This window comes from Andrena cerasifolii, chromosome 5 (genome assembly GCF_050908995.1).
Source record: "Andrena cerasifolii isolate SP2316 chromosome 5, iyAndCera1_principal, whole genome shotgun sequence".
NCBI classification, from domain to species: Eukaryota; Metazoa; Arthropoda; class Insecta; order Hymenoptera; family Andrenidae; genus Andrena; species Andrena cerasifolii.
In genome coordinates this window covers 15845355-15867246 of record NC_135122.1, presented here as the reverse complement: position 1 = coordinate 15867246, position 21892 = coordinate 15845355, and the positions used below count along the sequence as shown (strand labels likewise).

The following is a 21892-nucleotide window of genomic DNA, read 5'->3' as shown; positions in this document are numbered from 1 at the left end:
GCTCCCGAAGCAAACCGCGCCGTATATAAGAAACCGGCGTCGATCGCTTTCGAAGCTCCGGCATAGCGTGAACCTTTTACCTACTAATCGAAGCGCGAGTAATAAAATTACTCTCCCCGATCGGCGCCGAGTACGCGGTCGTGTTCCTTCTAGCTCGATAAAGCCCATTTCCGTCAGGACTGGAGAAGTGGTTTCCCGTGTCCTCCGGGACGGCAAGGGTGGCGCGGCGCGGGATCGCCGCGCCTTTGTCCCGTCGAATTAAAAGCTCGCCCCGTCGCGATTCTTAATTCGACGCTCGTTTTAGAGTGTAAACTGTCACAGTACCTGTTGCGTGCCGCGGCCGACGAAACAATGCCGTTTCCTCCGCTTCCGTGCGGCCCCCCTCCGCCCGGGTCCCGATCGGACGATGCCTGGCGAACGGCGGGGGACGTGCTCGCAGCAAACATCCAGAAAATGAAAATCTAGAGGGCTGTTTTCTCTGCCGAGCCCTTAAGCACACACTCGCGAGCTTGGAACCCGCGGCGCTTGTAAACAAGACGTTAATCGGGATCGAACCCAAACCAGTCGCACTTCGCCACCCCTTCTTGGCGATGGCCATTAATTATTCCGCGTGGGCATTGTTTCCGACGACATCCAGAGCCGGCCGCAGGGGGTATAACTGCAAGGCACCAGGGCCCTGTACATGAGCCCCGGAAACGGAAAACTGTAGAAAGAAAATAAGAGAAGACAAAAATTAGAAGGAAGAATTTTTATGTCATGGAAATTAATCTAATTTTATACCTCGACTTGCATTTCACGCTCTATACACAGAACTGGCACTAGTTGTGGTGGTGGTGACCATACCATGGTACGCGAGAACTGTGAAAAAAGAAATTACAATATAATTTCTAATATTATTAATGGTAAATATTAACAGAGGGGAACTCAGCCCCAATGACGTTGACCATGGCATATGTTGTCGGGGGCATGATTCTAAATAAATTTTTCCTATGTATGTTACTGTCACTCGGCTTTAGTTTCCGAGATGTTCGCAAAAAACTGTGATAAATATCCCAAAAGTTGTTGGAAACAGTTGTTCAGAATGTTACCTTGGCAAAATATTTCAAGGTCAACCGCATTGGTGCTGGATTTTAAAGAGACTCGGTGAAACTAAATTTTTCACCTATTCGTTTTGACGCGGAATAGCTCAGCTTACGTATCGCGGTGGGAAAGTCGGCGCGTCCGAAAACGCGGGTGTAGTTTACGTTGAAACAATAGGGAGGAGTGAAAGCTAGAGGTGCATTAGCCGGATCATAACGCTACGGGCGTTGCGTGCAGCGTAGGTTGAAACGTTACTTTCGCTCCGCTCGATTTTACGTATCGCCGGTCGATGGAATTCCGCGAACAAAGTGGCCAGAAATATTCAATGGGCACGGTTAGCGCGTCTAAATCAATTTGAAGGTGCGCGGCAACGGGCAAACTTTCCCTGGAGCGGTGGGATGCGAGCGGGCCGGAGCCATTCTATTCGAACAGTTAAGAAACTCCGAAATTCGCTAACACTTAACGGTTTAGCGGGTCCATTCGGAGCCCCCAGGAAGAAGTCGGCTGCGAAATTCTAACTCGATCGCGAATACCCCTGGCGACGTTGTTACGGCAGTTTTAACGTCACCGTTCTAATGCAACGGGTCCATCGACGACCCCGCTCCGCCCGGCTCGTCGAAGATGCGGGACAAGTTTCGCGCGGGGTGGAGCCCACGGTGCGCCCCTGCAATTCTCTTTGGACGTCCGTTTTGCAGATGGGAGTTGGAGTTGAAGACCGGCGCGGACAGCGGGCTGCTGCTGTACAACGCCGGGCAATCGTCGCACGCCGATTACCTCGGCATCGAGTTGTTCGAGGGTAAAATTCGGCTGCTGATGAACAAAGGGAACGGACCGACCGAGTTGATACACGGCGCCCCGGTGGCCGACGGCAAATGGCACCGCGTGGTCGTTGATTTCAATCCGAGCGGAATCGGGATCGCCGTGGACCGCCAGGAAAAAACGATCAGCCTGCCGTCCGGTGGGAACCGTTACCTGGACCTGGCGGAGACGGTGTACATAGGCGGCACGGAACTGAACAAGCGCGCCAGAGCCTTAGGCAAGGGCCTGAAATCCGGGGACGTGAGCTACAAGGGCTGCCTTCGCAACATGCTGCTGGACAACAAGGAGCTGGGCCTGCCCGACGTCAAGATCAGCCAGGGCATCGTCGTCGGCTGCGTTTGGGGGTACCCCTGCATCGAGACCGAACCCTGCGTTTCGGGAGCCGCCTGCACTCAGCTGGGCGTCAGCTCCTTCAAGTGCGACTGCGAACAGCCCGTGTGCGTGAAAGCGAGCCACGACGAGGATTACAAGGCAAATATTCGGGCGCTTTGTCTGCGGATGTAACTCTGTCCCTCCTAGAAATTGTCCAAGCTTTTGATCTTCCCCAGGCTTCCTCCAAGGCGAACTTACCCGTCAACCTGGAGATCCTCTCGGTGAGGCCGCTGCTGGTGTCCGAGGGGCAGCAGGTGCTCGTGAGAGGGGAGAATATCGGCATGGTGTTGGACATCGCCAAGTATGGGGTGGAAGAGGACGGTGTCATCTTCACCCTGGTTGCTCCGCCGACGTACGGCAGCCTGGCGCTGGACCTCTTGACTACTAGAACCGAGCACTCCTTCACCATCCAGGATATTAATCGAGATAAGGTAAATACGCTCTGATATTGATACACTTGGTGTACCATAAGCTCGCGGAGGAAAGCGCTGCTCCTCGATCGCTTAAAATCGATAAACCTACTGTACTTAGTAGCTTACATAGGGACGTTGGGTGATTGATAACCCATGGGCGGTCGGAAGGAGGACAAAAGGGTACGTGCCCCCTGGCTTTCGAGGAAAAATCGGTTACTTTTAAAAACTGATCTTTATTAAGTTTGTACCAAAAAAAGTGAATATTTTCAAATTTGGGACCGGCAAAGAGCCGGTTTCCTCCCCGCCCGAAAGGACAAAGTTTTGGAGCTTTGAGCCAGCACATTACTTAAAAATGATTTAAAGTATAAATACTCACGTATGTGTTGTGTTAGTGCTCGACTGTGTTTGTATGTTCGACTAGAAATCCGTTCTGCTCAAAAGAAAACACACAAATTATACTAAAAAAAAAATAATGCCTGAAACAACACAGAAATACCAAAAATAATAAATAAAAGCATGGAAAAAAAAGAAGATACAAAGACTTTCTATGTCTACGTCGTTAGCTCTGGGTAACGCTAAAAGAAAGTTCTCTGAATTTTGGTACGTGCTCATTCGTTTAGATCAGTAAAACTGACACGTAGGTCAAACATTCTTATAATCCGATTACAGATTCGTAATCAGCAGTATCAAAAACCCCCAGACTTGCTGTACTTTTTAAATTAAAAAATGTTATAAAATTTTGTTACCGTTCCGGACCGGCAAAGCTCCTTTTGGGGCTCTGTGCAAATCCTCTAATTCTGCACAGCATATGCGTTACGAATGTAAATTTTTATAAACTGAAAAGCACTATTTAAAAAAAAAGCGGTCCTCTAAAGGTTAAATTGGCACTACAAAATGGGTTAAAAAAGCAAGAGGGCCACTCAACTGGCACCGTGTGTGTCACGATTCAATTCATCGATGTGATCGCCAGGGTTGTTTTTCATTGCTATATTTTTCTTAACCGTCAACCCAAAGTTGTCCCTCCGCCTCCCCTCCCCTGAAGAAATGTCTGCGAACGGCCTCGTCGATAGCAACAAATAACGCTAGGAGGGGAGGCTTGCCAGATAAGTCGAAACGGGTGGAAAGAAAGGTGGAAAATCGTGCGCTTTTACAGTTCGTCATAGGGCCACGTGGCTATAGATAGTCCCTGGCGCAGAGACTAAGTTTAGAATCGGGGGGCCGAACGAGCGGCGCACTCGCGTCGTCAGAACTCTCGGTCGCCTGTTCCTCTTCTACTTACACTCAATTTATCCAGCGACAGTGCTCTATTTATAAACACCACCACCGCTCATTAATGGTTTTTCGTGGGTCTACGTCCACCCGGCACCGGGTATCTATTAAACCTTGCGTCTCACCGCCGGGTTATTTCTTTCCCGAGCTTATTCGGACCACCCCCGAGGCTGGCTACCGCCGAAAACCCGAGGAGGTAGGAGTCACGTCGATTACGGGCTATGCTAATCGCCGATTTATAAGCCCGCGCAAGCTGCCGCTTTAATTAATTTTAATTACGGGGAGACGGAGGGTCTAATGCGCGGCGATGGATCACTAGCCGGGATGCAACGAAAGAGAATCTTTATGGGGGCTTCATTTTAAAAGCGGCCAGTCACGGGCGGGAGAGAGTTTCGAGACATTAGGGCAAAGTGGGAAATTTTAGACATCCAGCGATTACCTTTTATCAAGAGCTTGAGCGAACCGGCGAAATAGCGAAGAATGAGTTCGCTGTTAATTGAGACTCCTCGATTTAGCGATGTCGCGATTCACACGCGGGGACGGTGCCAGCCGGATTCAGCGGGCTCCCCGGAAGGGCGATAATTTTTTTAAATAAATGTTTTCTTATTTTTTTAAACTTCAAAAGATGTATAACAAATGACATTAATCAGATTTCCTATTGAGTTCATTATTCGAAGGAAAAAAATTGTTAAACGGAACCTATGATCTTCCTGCATCCATAAGTTTTGTGTTAATATTTTGTTGTTCTAAAATTTAGAAGTACAATATAAATGCGTTTTTGGAGCCTCCCACAATTTATTGTGGAACCCGGCCCCGCAAAAATTCCCGCCAGCCCTGTTCACACGTGCCACTTTAATGGTCACTTGGCGTTAGTGGCACTAACCGGCAAGTATTTTTACCATTCGCATTGCCTACCACTACAAAACCGTCCCGCCAATCGGTACGTGTGAATTCGCGTTAAGAACGAGATGGAAGTGTTGGCGCAGCGCGTCCCAAAGCACCAGCGCCTTTAGCAGGCATACATATTCATAGGTATCAGGGAACATTGTTTGCCGTGTTACACATTGTCTCATTATTATGATCAAATTCCTGGCAGATACGATACATACACGACGGCAGCGAGACCACCGAGGACAGTATGATCCTGGAAGTGACATTGGTGGCAGGAGCTGGTTACACGTTGCCAGGCTACCTCCAAGGACGACTCAGGTTCCCGCTGCACGTCAACGTGACGCCTGTTAATGATCCACCGTTGCTGGAGATATCGACCGCCAAAGTGCTGCGTCTGGCTCAGGTGAGGCACAGATCGATTCTCGTCGCTGTAGGTACAGGGGTGAATTAGAGAGGAAGCTGTGTCCTTTTTTTCGTCTGGTGGCAACAGACATTGGGGACTTCGATGTGAGGATCTTGTTGATAATTGAGCGTGTTTCTGAAGTAGATGATTTTAATTCTTCGATTCTTAATCTCACCATAGAAGAGTAGAGGGATCTTTGGTCGCGAGATCGAGTTCCTTCCCCCTGGAAGCCTTCTTCGTCTCCCAAGTTCGACTTATAGCCCATCAACGTAATTGCCGCGGAATAGCCGACGTTTCACGCGGGCCCCGGGGCTAAATCAATTAATCGAGAATTGAAGAAATTATCGCCGCCTGTTCGTAGCGCTCGTGTCTTGGACCAGCGAGCGCCGGCCGAGTCGTAACGAAATCGATTTAAGTCGCTCACCAGTCGTTGCCCTTAATTAACCGGCCGGTGCTGCAATCTCCTTAAATGAAATAATTCCCTTTTACCGTGGAGAACGCTTACTGTGCCCGTTCGAGATCGCTGCGATGCACGGGGCTCGCGTCGACTTGCGGTCTTCTGGATTTTCCGGCCAGACCCTCGGACGCAATTTTATCGAAGCTGAAGTTTGAAAAGCGTGTTTAATTAAAGCGAACACGGCGGAATAGCTTTGCATTCACTCGGAGACAAGAATTATTAATGTTTGTCGCGTGGAAGCCTTCACCGGGAAGACAATACTTACTGTAGGCATTTCACGTTCGGGAGACGGCCTATGGTGCGAGTGAGGCCCATAGGTGGCGCCCCTTAAGAGGGATTCTCGTGTAACAGCCCGAAAAGTAACGGATATTTATGATTTAAAAAAAAAAACTATTGCATTAGGGACTGAACATAAAATTTTAATTTTGGTTTTTATTTATACCTAATACTTTTTTCACCGATATAAAGTAAAATTACTTTTATTAAAAAAGTTACTTTTTTCAAACACTGCTATAACTTTTTAAATTTTCCATTTTTTTTATTTAAATTAGGGTCAATCCCAGCGTAAACTATATAACTTTAAGAAACTTTTCCTTTTTTTCCAATCAAGTGAAAAAAAAATTCTGCAAGTTTAAAGGTGTCTCCTTATATCTCGAAAGAGTATAATTCAATATTAACAATAGTTTTTTCAAAAAAAGTTCATAAACATTAGTTACTTTTGAGGGTTGTTACACGAAAATCCCACCTTAAGTGGAGTCCGGAATATAGAGATCGCGGGGAGTCAGCGTTGGGTGAGGTGGTTAAGGTGGCTGGCCAGCGCGCAACGAATCTGAAGATCGTGGGTTCAAGTCACATCGCCCGAGGCGCCTCGCTTCTTTTTCCGTCTCCTACAAAACTGACACAGAGGTCTCCATTAATGGGTTAATGATGTCTGTATTTTGAACTCCTTGAAGGGCACGAGGAAGATCCTAACGAAGGAGTTAGTCTGGGCGATCGACGCTGACACGCCGTCGGACATGCTGGTTTACACGGTCTTACGTACCGACGCAGACGCCGGCTACGTCGAGCGGGTGACCCATCCTTCGCGGCCCATCGACACCTTTACCCAAGCAGAATTAATGCAAAGCTTAATCGCATACGTGCACCGCGGAAACGGTAACATTCCCATCGATATTCCAGTCGCGGACGAATACCGACCCCGCTTAATTACCATCCACTTCGCGGTCCGTTTATCAATAATTCATCGCTGCCGCTTTAATTGCCCCCGCCAGCAAAACCGAACGCGAAGCTGGACCTGAGAGTCAGCGACGGCATAGAGAGCAGCCAGCCGGCGAGCCTGAGGGTGGCCGCCCATCCCTTGGAGATCAAGCTGACGCACAACACGGGCCTGGTGGTGGTGCATCGATCCTTCTCGTACCTCACGCCGGCGAACCTCTCCTTCACCACCAACTCCGACGACACTACCATCGAAATACGCTACAGCATCGTCGCGCCCCCGCAGTACGGCACCATACAGAAGCTGAAGGACGCCTCGAGCAGCTGGGCCAACGTGGACCACTTCACCAGTAAGGACATCGAGCTGTACACCATCAGGTACCTTCACAACGAGGGCAGTCCGAACCAGGACGAGTTCAAGTTCCAAGCGAGCGTGAGGGAGGTGAAGGCGCCGCACGCCTACGACTTTCGCGTCACCTTCATCGACCTGGAGCTGAAGGAGACGAAGAGGGTGCCCATCAACTTCACCAACGTGGCTGAGGTGGCTGTCAGCCCCCAGAACCTCAGGTACCAAACGAACCCCCTGGTGACGGCGTTCAACAAGATCGCCTTCACAGTGGCGGCGGGGCCGAGGTACGGTAATCTGTTCCTTTCGAGCCGGAAGCTGGACACCGGAGACGCGTTCACCCAGGAGGACGTCGACTCCGGCAGACTGAAGTACCGGTTGTTCAAAAGGGCCTACTCGACGATCCTGGACGAGTTCGCGTTCAAAGTTAGCGCGCCGCAGTGCATCGACCTGCACTCCAGCCTAAAGTTCCGGCACTACCTCAGCAAGAACGTGAAGCCGCTGGACAGCATAGAGACTCTCAGAGTCGACGAAGGGTCGAGGGTGCCCGTGAGGGTCCTCAGGACCAACCCAAAGGACTACGGCGTCTCCTCGTTAACCTACAACCTGACAATAGAACCGCACCATGGCTGGCTCACCGTCACCAACGACTCCAAGTCCCACTCGCGGAACAACACCGCGTATTTCACGTCCGAGGAACTCGCCACGCAGAGGGTCTATTACGCGCACGACGACTCGGAGACCCGGGAGGACGCATTCCAGTTCGTCGCCGTCGCCGTGGACGCTGTGGACTTCATGTACGTCGGCATGTTTCGCGTGGAGGTAACGATGAAGAACGACAATGCGCCGGAACGAGTGGTGGACAAGGTGTTTCACGTGGTGTCGAGGGGCGAGAGGCTGCTGACCAGCAAGGACCTGGCGTACGTGGACAAGGACCTGGACACGAAGCCCAACGAGCTCATCTACACCCGCCGGGACACGCAGAAGAACGGCGTCTACAGGGTGTCCAATCCGACGGTTCAGATCCACGAGTTCAGCCAGCAGGACGTCGACGACGGGCAGATACTGTTCAAGCACCAAGCGGAGGATCACAGCAAGCTCGAGTTCGGGGTGACGGATGGGCACTTCTACACGGCCGGTGTGCTTGAGATCCAAGCCAGCCCACCTTACGTGAGGCTCAGGGAAGGCAACGGGACCGTCGTGCAGTTCAATCGGTCTGACGCTCTCAGGCCCGACGAGCTAGACGTCGAGACGAACGTGTACACCTCTGACAAGGATATCAAGTACACGGTACTGGAGAAACCCAAGCACGGCGTGCTGTTGAAGCACGGCAGAGAGACGAACACGTTCACCGAGGAGAATCTGCGGTACGGTATAGTGTCTTACAAGCATCTCGGTGGATCTTTGGATAAGGATGACTTCAGGTTCAGGGTGTCGACTAAAGGGGCAGAGGCAGAGGGCGAGCTCGTGATCAAGGTGTACCCCGAGAGCTATTGGCAGCCCTTGATCGTTCAGAATAATAAGACCGTGTTCGTGGAGGAAGCCACGAGTATCTTGCTGAACAGGAAGAGCTTGGAGGTGATGCATCCGAAGATACCAGACTCTGAGATAGTCTATTTCTTGAAGGAATGGCCACAGAATGGCTACCTCGAGCTGCAGATCCACGACGAGCACAGCGAGGAGGCTCGGGAGGACTACATAGGCAACGCGGTCAAGTCTTTCGAGCAGAAGCTCGTAAACGAGGGCCGGGTGTTCTACGTGCAGTCCGTGATGAACCAAACTAATGATAAGTTCGTGGTCGACGCAACGAATGGGATAACGTGGCTGAGGGACTTGAGCGTGAACTTTGTGATTGTGCCCGAGAAGCTCTACGTCGAGGCGAAGACTCTGCTAGTGGTGGAAGGGAAAAGCAGCATGCTCGACGAGAAACACTTCTCGATCCTCACTCCTTATTATTCTGGCAAAGTGACCGACTACCGAATCGCGGAGAAACCGAGGCACGGCACCATTATGGATTCCACGAAGAATTCCCAGGTGAAGAAGTTCTCGCAAAAGCACCTGACCGCTGGTATCATCCTGTACAAGCATAACGGCGACGAGTCCGCTAAGGATTCCTTCAAAATGGTCCTAGTGGCGGGGGACAAGGCTAGCGAACCCTTCGACGTCTGGGTCACGGTGCAACCCGTGAACGACGAAGTACCTGTCCTGGTTAACAGGACCAAACTGATCGTCTGGCAAGGTGGTTCGATTACTTTAACCTCGGACAGTTTGGCGGGCGTCGATAACGACACTACAGCACGCGATATCACGTTCAACGTCACTGGAGTTAGGAACGGTTTCATCTCCCTCGGATCAGCTCCAGAGGTGGACATTTACAACTTCACGCAGGAACAGATTGACCAGTCGAAAATCATTTTCACGCACACGAGTGAGTACTGCGGAAAACATTGCATTCCAACCTTTTTTTGAGTCCTGACCCCCTTTTATAATATTCGAATAACGTGCGAGCTCCGCGGTAAACTTGTGTATGGAGGCAGAAAGGAGATTCCTTGTGGTTGCTTCGTGTTTCAGATGGATCAGACGCTGAGTTCAATTTCGTTCTGTACGATGGAGTGCACACGTCAGAACCCTACACGGTTCTAGTAGCCACCAAACCGATCAGACTATCCATCGAGCGCAACTCTCCGCTGAACGTCTTCCCCTTAACCAGGAAGCTGATATCGGACAAGCTATTGTCGACGAGGTGCTTGGACGAGGCTCGGGAAATTAAGTACACGGTGCGAAACGGCCCTCATCTGGGTAAGATCATCATGGAGACGAGCGAGGGCGCGTGGTTGAACGTCGACCGGTTCACCCAGAGGGACATCAACAGCAGCAAAGTGTTTTACGAGCACACCAAACAGTTTATGGACCTCACCGCCAACGATTCGTTCACATTCGACGTGGAGGCGCACTTCGCGGAATCCTTAACCAATCAGGCGAGTTTACGGGCCCCGAGCATAAAATGGACCACCGCCTTCGCAACGTTACGCCTCTAACATTACCGGATCCTTGATTGCAGGTGTTTCAAGTAGACATTTCCGTCTCCAGCGGCGGATTGGACAGGTACATCATCGTAAGAAACGTGAGGGTCGAGGAGGGCGGCTCTGCTCAAGTGGTGATGAACATCAGCGGAATCGTATCGTTCCTCCAAACCCACGCTGGCATCGAGAATCCAGCCGTGCTGTCCAGGCTGGTCAGCCAACCCAGCCACGGACACGTGATGATACTGCCCGACTTGAACGTCACCACGTTCTCGCAGCCCCAAATCGAGGGCGGGAAGATCGCCTACTACCACGACCACTCGGACACCCTGGAGGATCGCATCAACTTCTCCCTTCACTTAACACCCGGCCATATCCTCCTCTGCAACACTAGCATCCCAGTGATAATCGAGCCGGTGAACGACGAGCCCTTCAAGCTGATCACCAATGCGCCCTCCATCACGGTGGTCCAAAATCAGAACCAGACGATCAGCAGAGAAAACCTGCTGACCAACGACCCAGACACGCCGCCCGAGGAGATCATGTACGACGTGATATCGGGACCGACCTACGGCCGACTGTTACTCCTGCCCTTCAACGAGAACATCTCCGAGGTGCGCCAGGTGAACAAGTTCACGCAGCACGACGTCGACTCGAACCGACTGGTCTACGAGCACAACGGACCCCTTCAGGCGGCCTCGTTCTACTTCCGCGTGTGGGACGGTCGCTTCAACCCGACCTACACGGTCTTCAACGTCTACGTTCTCTCTATCAGGCTGAACGTGACAGTGCTAGGGCCGGTGAGCCTGCAGCAGGGCTCGAACGTGGCCGTGATCTCCGAGAGCAACGTGAAACTCGACACGAACGCGAGGCAGGACCTGGTGACTTATGAGGTGACGAGCAACCCGCAGCACGGAGTGCTGTACGTGCGGGACGGGGCTGCGGCTAGCTTCAAGCAGACCGACCTGCTGTCGAAGAGCGTGATGTTCATGCAGACGGATACTACCGTGTCGAACGACAGTCTTGAGTTGACCGCGCGGCTGAGCGGCTTCGAGCAGAAGCGCATAAGGATCGAGATCAGGGTGGTGCCGCTGATGATCATGAACCCCATGGTGGCCCTGGCCGGCGAGAAGACGCGGATAACGTTGCGGCACATGGACGCCACGCCACTGGCGAAGCTGACGAGCAGCAACCCCGTCTACACGATCGTGAAGAAGCCGAAGTTCGGTAAAGTGAAGAGGATCATCAGGAGCTCGTCGTCGTCGGGGGAAAAGCGGGGTACTAGGGAGAAAGAGGTGATGAAATTCTCCCACCAGGAGGTGGTGTCGGGAGTGATCTACATGGTGTGCAAGAAGATCCCGACGATGGAGTACGAGGGGGTGGCCGACGGGTTCACGTTCGTCCTAGCGGCCTCGATATTCCAGCCGGCGGTGGGCGAGTTCGAGTTCCGCGTGAAGCTCGACGTGGACGAGTTCAACATCACCCTGGGAGGACCGATGGACCCGGTGGGTCACGAAGGTGAGATGGCGATAGCGCCGAACATGAGCAACGACTACTTGCTGATCCTCGGGATGCTCCTCGGCGTATTCTTGCTCGGGGTGCTGGTGATAGTGACCATCAGGTGCAGGCAGAACAGGTACAAGCACGCCGAGGAGGAAAAACCAGAGACCACCCCAGCGGTCGGAGTGATGCCCCTTCCGAGGCCTCCGGACCATTTGATGCCTACGACACCGCACTTGAAGCGATTCGCCAACGATCACAACAGCGTGGCGGCCAGCACGCCGTTGCCAGTGCTGCCGACGATGACGTCCACGCTGCCCCAGTGCAAGGTGATACCCCTGAGCCCACTGGAGAGTATCACCGGCTCCGAGGTGGACGTTTCAGCTAGGTACCCCTACGGCGTCGCGGACGGCGACGAGTGGAGCAGTTTCGACACGTCGGACCTACCGTGCCAATCGGCCACCGCACAGAGGACCAACAACCCCTTGCTGAGAAGGAACCAGTACTGGGTCTAGCAGAAGGCGGGCTGTCCGCGGCTAACGCGGACCAGGCCGTAACGACACCTCTAACTACGAAAGACTGTTTTTCTTACAAACTACTCCAGACTAGTCGTCGATTACTATTGGTCTTAATGTGCCTAAAGAGAATTGACTCTGCTGAGTATGTGGGGGTGGGGGGTGTACACCGGAAGCCTCGATTTTATACCGAAACATTGGCGGAAACTCTTCCCTCCCGACGCGCGCGTCACGACAATCGGACCATTCATGAGAAACATGGGCGAACGATGTGGTGCCGTTCGCAAGGGACGATAAGAGTTTCGAAGGGATCGTCCGATCGGACGTCGTCGAGTCGAGAGACGGGGTTTCCATCAACCTTTTCCTTTTTACGCCAAAGACTCCGCCAGGAACGATAAATATACATTTACCCTATGTAGGAAGGAGATACGTTTCGCGCGGTCTGTAACGAAGTATTTCGCAGTGTCTTGTGTAGTACTATAGCCTCCCCACGGGACTAGGGGGAACTAGACTCGCTAAAATGTAAAGGGATACAAGGTCGAGGACTATCGTCGCTATTACGGATCGAATGTGCCTAAGAGGTTAACCACGAGAGTATCCCTCGCGGTTGTAATGCCGATTCCAACCTAAAACTCTATCGAAACCACGCCAATCGGAATTCATGCGAAAGACAAGGGCCGATACCACCGTAATGGCCACCGAATTGTATTTTCTACTCGCTCGCAGCTGACTCGAGGAGAACGACACAGAGAGCACTTCCAGCCGCGAGATATTATACATAATTATCTAAACGTTTGTAAAAAGAGACTGCGAAGGTGGATGCGTGTTTCTGATTTGTATACACAGACTCGTACGTGAGAAGCACTGGCAGGGTGTAAATAAATCGTAGGTGCAAGCGTTCGTAGAACTCTTTGAAGGAAACGAAAAGTGTTTACTAGATGCGTGAGTGCAAGCGGAATTTTATTACGGCATGAAGTTGCGAAGGAACGAGAGGTTATTAGACCTCTGACTAGCTAGAGGAGTGCTTCTAGGGAGCGGATCGCCTCCCCCACTAGAATGCACGAGGAGAACATGTATCAGTTAACCTATTAGCTTAGTTCAGATTTTTCATTTCCCTGAATGAGTTCTATCCATACATAAAATGTTCCACCTGTCGTTTATTCACAGTCTGCAGTTACTCGCGACTTTTGTAAAGGTGTAAACGTGCGTGTCGATACAGAGACGCTCGAGTGTCGCACATATCGTCTTAAAACTTCCCGCGCATTTCTACAGACTCGCGTCGTACCCACGCTAAGCTCGCAAATTCTCATCAAATTTCGCGAGCTTCTCCCGCGTCTACTTTCGTTCGTGCGGTTTTTACCCACTAAGCAAAAATATATGTCGATAAAGAAAGTAAAAGACAACGACAACATCGACCTTCGTCTTAACACTCGGATTCTCTTCGTTATCTTTTGCTCAACCTAAACTATGCATTTCGTCGACTAAAAATGTGACGAAGCATTCGAATTCAACGATGGTAAACCCCGTCTCCTATTCCTCCCCTTTAATATTCTACATTTAGAGTTCGTTGAGCGCCTTGCACATCTCCGATTCGAGCTGCCCCTTAACTGAGTTACATTTTGTTAAACAATTCGAAGGTCGATGTTTCCCAAGGCCTTTTCACAGAACACTCCGCGATCACTCAATTTTCAACGCGCTCGCGGACTGTCCGACAATAGTTCACGCGCCTCGTCCACGGTATCATGATTCATGAGACATGAACGAGCTACCGAATGCTGCGTCGATCGATAGTATTGGTTTCCGATACCTGGTACCGCGGCGTTTCCCGCGCTTTCCCCCGCGCTCCATCTGGCGGGCATCGAGAGTTACGTCTACTGGACCTGCAGAAATTCACAGTGACCTTAATTGCCGACGACTTCTTTAAACCCTAGGAAATTTATGATATTTAAGGAAACGCTCTAACGTCGATGTTAATATAGTGATAACGATAATAATAACGACTATTATTATACATAAATATATATAAATATATGAAATATGTACACTACTAAATAGAAAACACTGTTTCCACGAATTCATAGCATATGCATTAATGTAATAAGTTCCGATCGACGCGAAAACGAGAGAGGAGAGAAGATTTTTATCCAGAGATCCGTTTGTTGATTAATGAATATGCTAGAAGCGAACAGTTAGGCTTTTTTACCATCCCCCGAATGAACCGATCCGAGTGCCAAACTTCTATATTGTGTAATATATATATACATAGTTATACACATAGAACCGTATTTTCCCTGCCGACTGAACGCATTAACTCTTGTAATTCAAATAAACTGAATGTGCGATGTTATCTAAAAGAGGCGTGTAGTAATCATCGCAAGCAAACCTATCCGTTATTCGTTCCGTTCGCCGTGGGCGCCTATTCGAGAATCGAAGGAACGGAAGTAGCGCGAAAATTCAGTTCGCGATACTTCTCGAGCCACTCTCTCCAATCATTTCCCGAACATCTCTTAATTATAGCAAACGCTACTAGAGATCCAATGTTTCGAATTAAACTCGTCTAAACGATAAACGATTAATTGAATTTTATAATAACGTACATTAAATATATAGAGACTTTCAGGAATCGTAGCTCGCCGATGACTATTTTAAGGCCCGTGGCTCCATCTATGAAATTCGATTCTGTCCCGTTCGAATTAGCAAGAACGCGGTATAGGAAAAGTCACTTCTCAACATGGCTTCGTACGTGCGGTAAGTTAATTATTTTCGGCCTTTTAACCTTCAAAAGTTGCAAATAAATATTTTCTCGACCGGGATCACTGAGATCGCCGGGTGTCCTCTCTTAAACGGCTCCTGCGTACGTACGCCGTGCCACGAGCGCCGCAAGCTATCTCCTAATGTTTACTTTTCTATTGCAATAATGGTCACGCTGACGTGTCCATGATAACATCGTTTTTGATATAAATGATTTTTTCGAACAGTACGATACGCAGCACCGCCTCGCTCTTATCAATTTATCCACGGAAGCAATATCATTCGGCTGAATTCGTTCAAAGTATTCATTTGCCATTTAAAAGCGGGTACAACGCAAATTGCATTAGAGGGGCACAATAACATGACCCTTTAATCATTTTCCACGATCATTCGAAGCGAAAATGTAATTACCAGAGATGGAAGCGACGTGTTGCCCATAACTGAATAGTTCCAATGTTTTAATAATTCTTATTACAGGTTGGGATCATTGTTATTAGTGGCGTGTTCTCCCTTCCTTGTGGACGCAGTTAACAGAGATAGCTTTAAAACATGCGACCAAAGCAGCTTCTGCAGGTAAATATCCGATCTGATTTCCATGAATTCCCAGCTCTGTCGTTTCGAATATAATCGAACATTTCTTTTATGTTGCATCGCCAGACGCTGCAGAAAAGTTGAACCTGGAAAGACGCCGTATCAGCTTTTGGTAGACACATTTACTCATAACGACTCTGTTATAAGCGTAGAACTGTTTAATAAGGATACAGGAGTCCTCCATGCGTTGCAACTGACTGCGCTAAAGGACAACACATTTAGGCTCCATATCAACGAAAAGAATCCATTGCATCCCAGATACGAGCCCGAGCATGCTCTCCAGGATCAGCCTCAAACATCTAAGCTAACTTTGGTAGAAAAGAACGCGAATCACATAATCGTGATAAACGGAGAGAACAAAGTTATACTACACGCCAATCCGTTTAGAGTGGATCTATATTCTCAGAATGTATTGGTCGTGTCTGCGAACGCAAGGGGCCTTATGAGATTCGAGCACCATCGATCAAAGCCTACGTACGTCCAACGAATGAGTACTGTAATATTATTTCCTAAGTTTCGTGTAATAAATAATCGTTCGTTAATGTCTGATAGGAAACCTGAACAAGAAGAGAATGCGGAGAACATTGAAGCACCGCCTAACAGTCAGTTCCCGGGAGATGGAGCGGAAAGCGATCCGGGCGTGTGGGAGGAGAATTTCAAAACTCATCAGGATTCGAAACCTTTCGGCCCGGAAGCGATAGCTCTGGATTTCAGTTTCCCTGGAGCGGAGCACGCGTATGGTGTACCCGAGCACGCCGATTCCTTTGCGTTGAAATCGACGAAACAAGCTCATCCTTACAGGCTGTACAATTTAGATGTGTTCGAGTACGAAGTGAACGAGAGGATGTCGCTCTACGGGGCGATACCTGTTCTGTACGCTCACGGTAAAGAGAGAACAGCTGGCGTCTTCTGGCACAATGTCGCGGAGACATGGATCGATATCTTATCGAGCGCGGACAATAACGTCGTAGAGAGCATCGTGAACTTTGTATCCGGCTCCACTAAGAAATCGCAAGTCGACGCCCATTTCATGTCAGAGTCCGGTGTGATCGACGTGTTCTTCATGCTGGGCCCGAAACCGTTGGATGTGTTTAAACAGTACACGGCACTAACAGGCACGGCACCTCTGCCACAGATGTTTACTCTAGGGTACCACCAAAGCCGTTGGAATTACAACGATCAGGACGACGTGATGCAGATATCGGAGAGCTTCGACGTTCACGATCTGCCTCTGGACGCCATGTGGCTGGACATCGAGTACACCGATAGTAAAAAGTACTTCACCTGGGACGGGCGCAAGTTTTCCAACCCTATCGAGATGATACACAATCTGACCGCGAAGGGCAGGAAGCTGGTGGTCATCATCGATCCGCATACCAAGCGCGACACGAGCTACTTCGTCCACAACGATGCCACCAAATTGGGCTACTATGTTAAAACTAGAGATGGGAAAGATTACGAAGGCTGGTGCTGGCCGGGGTCGTCGTCGTACATGGACTTTTTCGATCCGAAAGTACGGGACTATTACATGAATCAATATAGCTTAGACAAATTCCACGGCACCACGAACGACGTGTACATCTGGAACGACATGAACGAGCCGAGCGTGTTCAACGGGCCTGAAGTAACCATGCCCAAGGATATAATCCACCACGGTGGCTGGGAGCACAGAAGCGTTCACAACATCAACGGGCTTGTCATGACTATGGCCACTTACGAAGCTCTGTTTAGAAGATCGGGAGGCTCGTTGCGACCGTTCATACTAACGAGATCCTTCTTCGCTGGCTCGCAACGCTACGCCGCCATGTGGACTGGCGACAACATGGCCGATTGGGACCATTTCCGAATAAGCTACCCGATGTGCCTGAGTCAATCCGTTTCTGGAATGTCGTTCTGTGGCGCGGACGTCGGAGGGTTCTTCAAAAATCCAGATTCTGAACTGTTCGTCAGGTGGAATCAGGCCGGCGCTTGGCTACCATTCTATCGCCAGCATTCTCATATCGAGACCAAGCGGCGCGAGCCTTGGACATTCAACGAAGAAACTATGCAGATCGTCAGAGAGGCTCTCAGAATGAGGTATTCGTACTTACCGCTGTGGTACACGCTCTTCCGAGAACACGAGATCACCGGGGCACCGGTGCTGCGACCTTTGTGGGCCCACTACCCGAGCGAAACAGACACATACACCGTGGACGACGAGATACTCGTTGGGGATTCTATACTTGTACACCCAGTCTTTCAGCCATCCGTCACAGACGTTAACGTGTACTTCCCAGGGGAAGGGAAGGTAACTTGGTACGACGTGGACACCATGCAACCGTACCAGCAACCGGGATTAGTTAACATCCCCGTGACCCTTCATAAAATCCCGGTGTTCCAACGAGGCGGCTCCATCGTTCCGCGGAAGATGAGAATACGTCGTAGCACGGTCGCGATGAAGAACGATCCCTACACTTTGGTAGTCACGACAGATTCTAGCGGCAAGGCCAATGGCACTTTGTACATCGACGACGAGGCCAGCTTCGAGTACCGTCATGGGAAGTATCTGTACTTGAGACTTAATTTCGAGGGGAAAAAACTAACTTCAACATTCATAGACAAATTAGCTTCGTACCAAACAGAGAGCTGGTTGGAAAGAGTAGACATTGCCAATCCACCTCAGGGAGTCACGTCTGCCGTGCTAACTTCGCGCAGTAAGTATCTAACATTCAACGGCAGCGTTAAGGCGCCGTGCTCTGTAAATGAAACGCGAAATTCTTTCTGCTTCGCAGGTCTAGGAAAGGTTACATTGGAGGCCAAATACAATCCAAATAATAATGTATTAACCGTACGTAAGCCAGGTGTAAATATGGGAGAAGAATGGACTATCGAATTGATCCATTAGAATCACAGCTCTACTCATCGTAATCTCAATAATCGTACAGTAACGCCAGTTTTCTATTATTCGCGAAATTTTTTCAGCAGTCTGTGATCAAAAGGACATTGTATACTATAACGAAACAAATACAACGTAGAGATATGATGTAAATGGTATATTTATTACTTTGGCGAGTTAAATTACATTGTTTCATCAAGTAGTAGACAGTGGGCAAAACCATTACGCAACCTTCGAAGCTTATAATTGTGCATGCCAACTTTGATCGAGCATTGTGTGTGTTAGAGGTAGAAACGTCAAAGATATGTTTCGAAAGAATATTTAAATTAATACTTAATATATCAAATCCAATTTGTCTGTACGTTTCGCAATTAATCTTCTCGTTTCACACGACGTAAACGCGTTCCTACATTAAAAAGCTGCCTAAATTCTTTGTAACCGGAAGTGCTGCAACCGTGAAAATACAGAAGGGTACACTCGATTCAATTAAAAGGAAATGTTTTATTAAACACGCTCTGCCGGTGCTTGCTTATGCGCTAAATATAAAAACACAATTGACGATAACGCGGACACCAGAAAGATCACGTCGAACCACCTATGGTAAAAATTAAATTGCAATTCTCCTAGGACTTGAGTTATTATAATACGATATTCTGCAGGCATGTTCATCCGCATCAGGAGTACCGAGGATACAAAATACATACCCTGAAAGAAAACACACGAAATTGTATCGTCGGAAGTCTTCACTCTTACTGATATTAAAAGGGACGACCTTACCATTATCTGAGCAAGTATAAGTACAATAATATTCGACGATTTGCTACTCGATATAGCGTAAAAAAACTGGAATGAAAAGAAATAATATTAGGTGTCTTAATAAGAAATTTCTAAGACTGATGATTCAACGACTTGTCAACATCAAATCATGTTTTACAATATTCATATAATATGTACAAATTACTCGCAATAAACGCTAAACACCAATCTAAGAGGATGGACGAAATTTTCTGAGACATACCTTCGTAAGTGTTAATAATAGGCCGCGAATCGATGTTAAGACGATACAACCGACGAGATAAAACGAGATGTGCTGCGACCAGAACGTAACGTCGATGTTAAAGCCCATCCAGTGAACGGCAATTTCTATTGCTCTAGTTACTGGGTCCTTCTTCCCCACGCGATCGAACACTATATTGATTGTCGACTGAAACAACGATAGACGATTTACGAAATTCAGTTATACTTCTCCGATTATCTCCGAGTGTCGAATACTTGCAATGAATATCTTCCACGTGCAGTAGATAGAGAAGAAGTATCCTAAGAAGTTGAAATATTTTCCTTGCCATGTGGCGGCCCATTCCAAACGCTCCCTCGCGTTTTGAATGTCGTGCGCTTCTAGGAACAATTGTCGCGACAATTCTTCTAAGGCCATCACTTCTGTTTGTAACTGCTTAATATCTATAAATACATGTTATTGTGAAACTGTTTATTTTACATATTAAAGATACTGGAAAATACAATACATACTCTCTTGATTACTTTTAGTGCCACTTAAGGGCCCCAGCATGCCCCAGAGCCTTGATCTAGGCTCGGCTTGCCCTACCACCTCTCCCTTCTTAGCTAACGCTATTCTTTTCTTTTTAGCAACGATCATATCCATTGTTTGCAACAGTCGCCTCTCTATGCCCTGCACGTCGGCGTACGTTACAGGCCGCATGAAATAGGCCATCGAGGTGTACGGATAATTCACAGCACCGAACCCTGACAGAAGCGCCATAACAGTGACACCGATTACCCCTATTCGACTAACACCCTGCTCGATGGACAACAGGCCTTTCTTGGGGCTTAAAATTGGGAAAGGGTCTCCTACTTTCCAAAACAGATACAGATAAAAAAAATATACTACGACTGTTAAGGGCCTTATCAGTTTCAGTCTTACTGCAGAAAAAAATATTAGTGTCGATACGAGGAATATGATAGGAACTATTCAATATCTCTGGTGGGCAGGCAAACGAGTATAAGTCAGAATTATTAGCTTTGCGAAAAGACCAGTAGTTCAATTTTGGACGTGAAAGTTGACAACATGCTAGAAGAAACTTTTATTTCTAACTCTAATTCACCAAGAAAACTGTTTAAGCTTAAGGTGAAATTTGACTTAGGGTAAGTTTACGTTGGAGCTGCGATAGAGACTATAAGACCGTCGATGGTTGGTCATCTTTTAATAAAGATGTAGCTCTGCTCGCTGCATCAATTTGAACACTTCCATTATAAAACTATAAAACATATTTCTACGCTTTGCTCTCATTACAGCTCCACCGTACCGCTCCAACTTACCCTTAGCCTTGTTTGCCTGCCACTTAGGTGAATTATACGTACCAAACCTAATATTACTGATAATGAAGTATGCTATGTAAAATGGAATCAAGACGATTACCATAAATAAAAGCATATAAAGGCCAGCGTTCCAATGAAAGTATCTAGAACTGAAGTATACATTGCGTCAGAAATCAGGATGTAGCGTCAAACGAACACAGGACCATTCGCTTACCTAGAATCGAGAACTCCTATGATTTCGAATATAATCAGCTCGAACATGGTACATGACAATGAGAATGTTGTGGAGAAAATTAGCTGTACTAATCTGTGATGGACCTCGTAATCTCGAAATAATTTTTTTACAAAAAATACCCATCCTCCTAAGAAGAAAATCACCTGCAATGTGCGACACGAGTGAATAAAACAGATCTACAGGCAGAGTCGTTAATGTTGACCATACGCAATCCAGTTACACAAGATTAAGAAATAAATTTAACAGCCCGTGAAATAAATCACGCAAATTTTGGACCACCAGATTTATTGTGGCAGTATTGGTATCGGTACAATATAAATTACACATGCACGATACAAATTACGATCTTAATAGTAACATATGAAAGTACATCCTTAGCTAAGGAACAATTCGGATTTTTCGGTCTAATTAGATGCCCATTGTACGACGTAAATTTTACAATTAGTTTGCTGCTTGGAGGAGGGAAGTTAATCATTTATAACCTAATCGTGTAAATGTCTACGAGTACCGGCAGAATGATCTATAGTAGTGGAAAGGGATTTCCACCTGTGTTACAAGAATCACGAATGTATCCTCCAAGAAACCCATGTTTTACTGCTGTCGCATGCACTTAGCATCGCGAAGCGACGAATTCACGTGTTCGCACTTGACAAAACACCGCAAAGAAAACAATCAAGCCGATACTAATGACTAATGACTGTCACAAACAGTGCCACATGAGTTACACGGTAGGTATACACAGCCATTTTTTTATTCTTCCTGCTACTCCATCTACAGACGACGATACCAATGTAGAGTCGCCG

General features: G+C 48.3%; 3 protein-coding genes and 1 long non-coding RNA gene across 6 annotated transcripts in view; 2 read left to right on the top strand and 2 right to left on the bottom strand.

The window, feature by feature from the left end:
• Kon (chondroitin sulfate proteoglycan 4-like protein) overlaps positions 1–14850 on the top strand; it is a 46762-nt gene extending 31912 nt beyond the window's left edge. The window contains exons 6-12 of the mRNA XM_076813149.1: positions 1776–2370; positions 2448–2702; positions 5050–5247; positions 6658–6859; positions 6976–9693; positions 9837–10243; positions 10327–14850. Of these exons, the coding sequence (XP_076669264.1) occupies positions 1776–2370; positions 2448–2702; positions 5050–5247; positions 6658–6859; positions 6976–9693; positions 9837–10243; positions 10327–12303 (6352 nt within the window). The 3' untranslated portion in view covers positions 12304–14850. The remainder of the gene's footprint in view (positions 1–1775; positions 2371–2447; positions 2703–5049; positions 5248–6657; positions 6860–6975; positions 9694–9836; positions 10244–10326) is intronic.
• LOC143369337 (uncharacterized) lies at positions 360–15034 on the bottom strand. Its single transcript, XR_013085380.1, has 4 exons — positions 14901–15034; positions 2053–2655; positions 781–858; positions 360–703 (listed from the first exon to the last, which is right to left on the bottom strand). It is a non-coding gene; the product is annotated as an uncharacterized LOC143369337 (long non-coding RNA).
• Positions 14988–20040, top strand: Gcs2alpha (glucosidase 2 subunit alpha). 2 transcript variants are annotated; one of them, XM_076813145.1, is made up of 5 exons: positions 14988–15051; positions 15532–15627; positions 15712–16119; positions 16198–18338; positions 18417–20040. In XM_076813145.1, the coding sequence occupies exons 1-5, from the start codon at positions 15035–15037 to the stop codon at positions 18527–18529; spliced, it is 2775 nt and encodes a 924-aa protein (XP_076669260.1). In that variant the 5' UTR covers positions 14988–15034; the 3' UTR covers positions 18530–20040. The 2 variants fall into 2 exon arrangements, with proteins under 2 accessions (XP_076669260.1, XP_076669261.1); XM_076813146.1 differs by lacking the exon at positions 14988–15051 and adding an exon at positions 15151–15457.
• Positions 19002–21892, bottom strand: Gphr (golgi pH regulator). Of its 2 annotated transcripts, XM_076813148.1 has the most exons (8): positions 21636–21892; positions 21069–21232; positions 20897–21003; positions 20048–20458; positions 19797–19978; positions 19539–19724; positions 19298–19363; positions 19002–19225 (listed from the first exon to the last, which is right to left on the bottom strand). In XM_076813148.1, exons 1-8 carry the CDS (start codon positions 21675–21677, stop codon positions 19025–19027), a joined length of 1359 nt encoding a protein of 452 aa, XP_076669263.1. In that variant the 5' UTR covers positions 21678–21892; the 3' UTR covers positions 19002–19024. The 2 variants fall into 2 exon arrangements, with proteins under 2 accessions (XP_076669263.1, XP_076669262.1); XM_076813147.1 differs by having other exon boundaries at positions 19002–19363.

Bases quoted from the DNA above. Each gene is read 5' to 3' on its own strand.
- Gphr (XM_076813147.1), bottom strand. From the start codon at position 21,677: ATGGGTTTCTTGGAGGATACATTCGTGATTCTTGTAACACAG. The intron at 21,233-21,635 runs GTGGAAATCCCT...CGCACATTGCAG, and splicing joins TCGTGATTCTTGTAACACAG to GTGATTTTCTTCTTAGGAGG. The intron at 19,364-19,538 runs GTATGTCTCAGA...TTTTCATTCCAG, and splicing joins TATTATTAACACTTACGAAG to TTTTTTTACGCTATATCGAG.
- Gcs2alpha (XM_076813145.1), top strand. The intron at 16,120-16,197 runs GTACGTCCAACG...AATGTCTGATAG, and splicing joins CACCATCGATCAAAGCCTAC to GAAACCTGAACAAGAAGAGA. The intron at 18,339-18,416 runs GTAAGTATCTAA...TCTGCTTCGCAG, and splicing joins TGCCGTGCTAACTTCGCGCA to GTCTAGGAAAGGTTACATTG.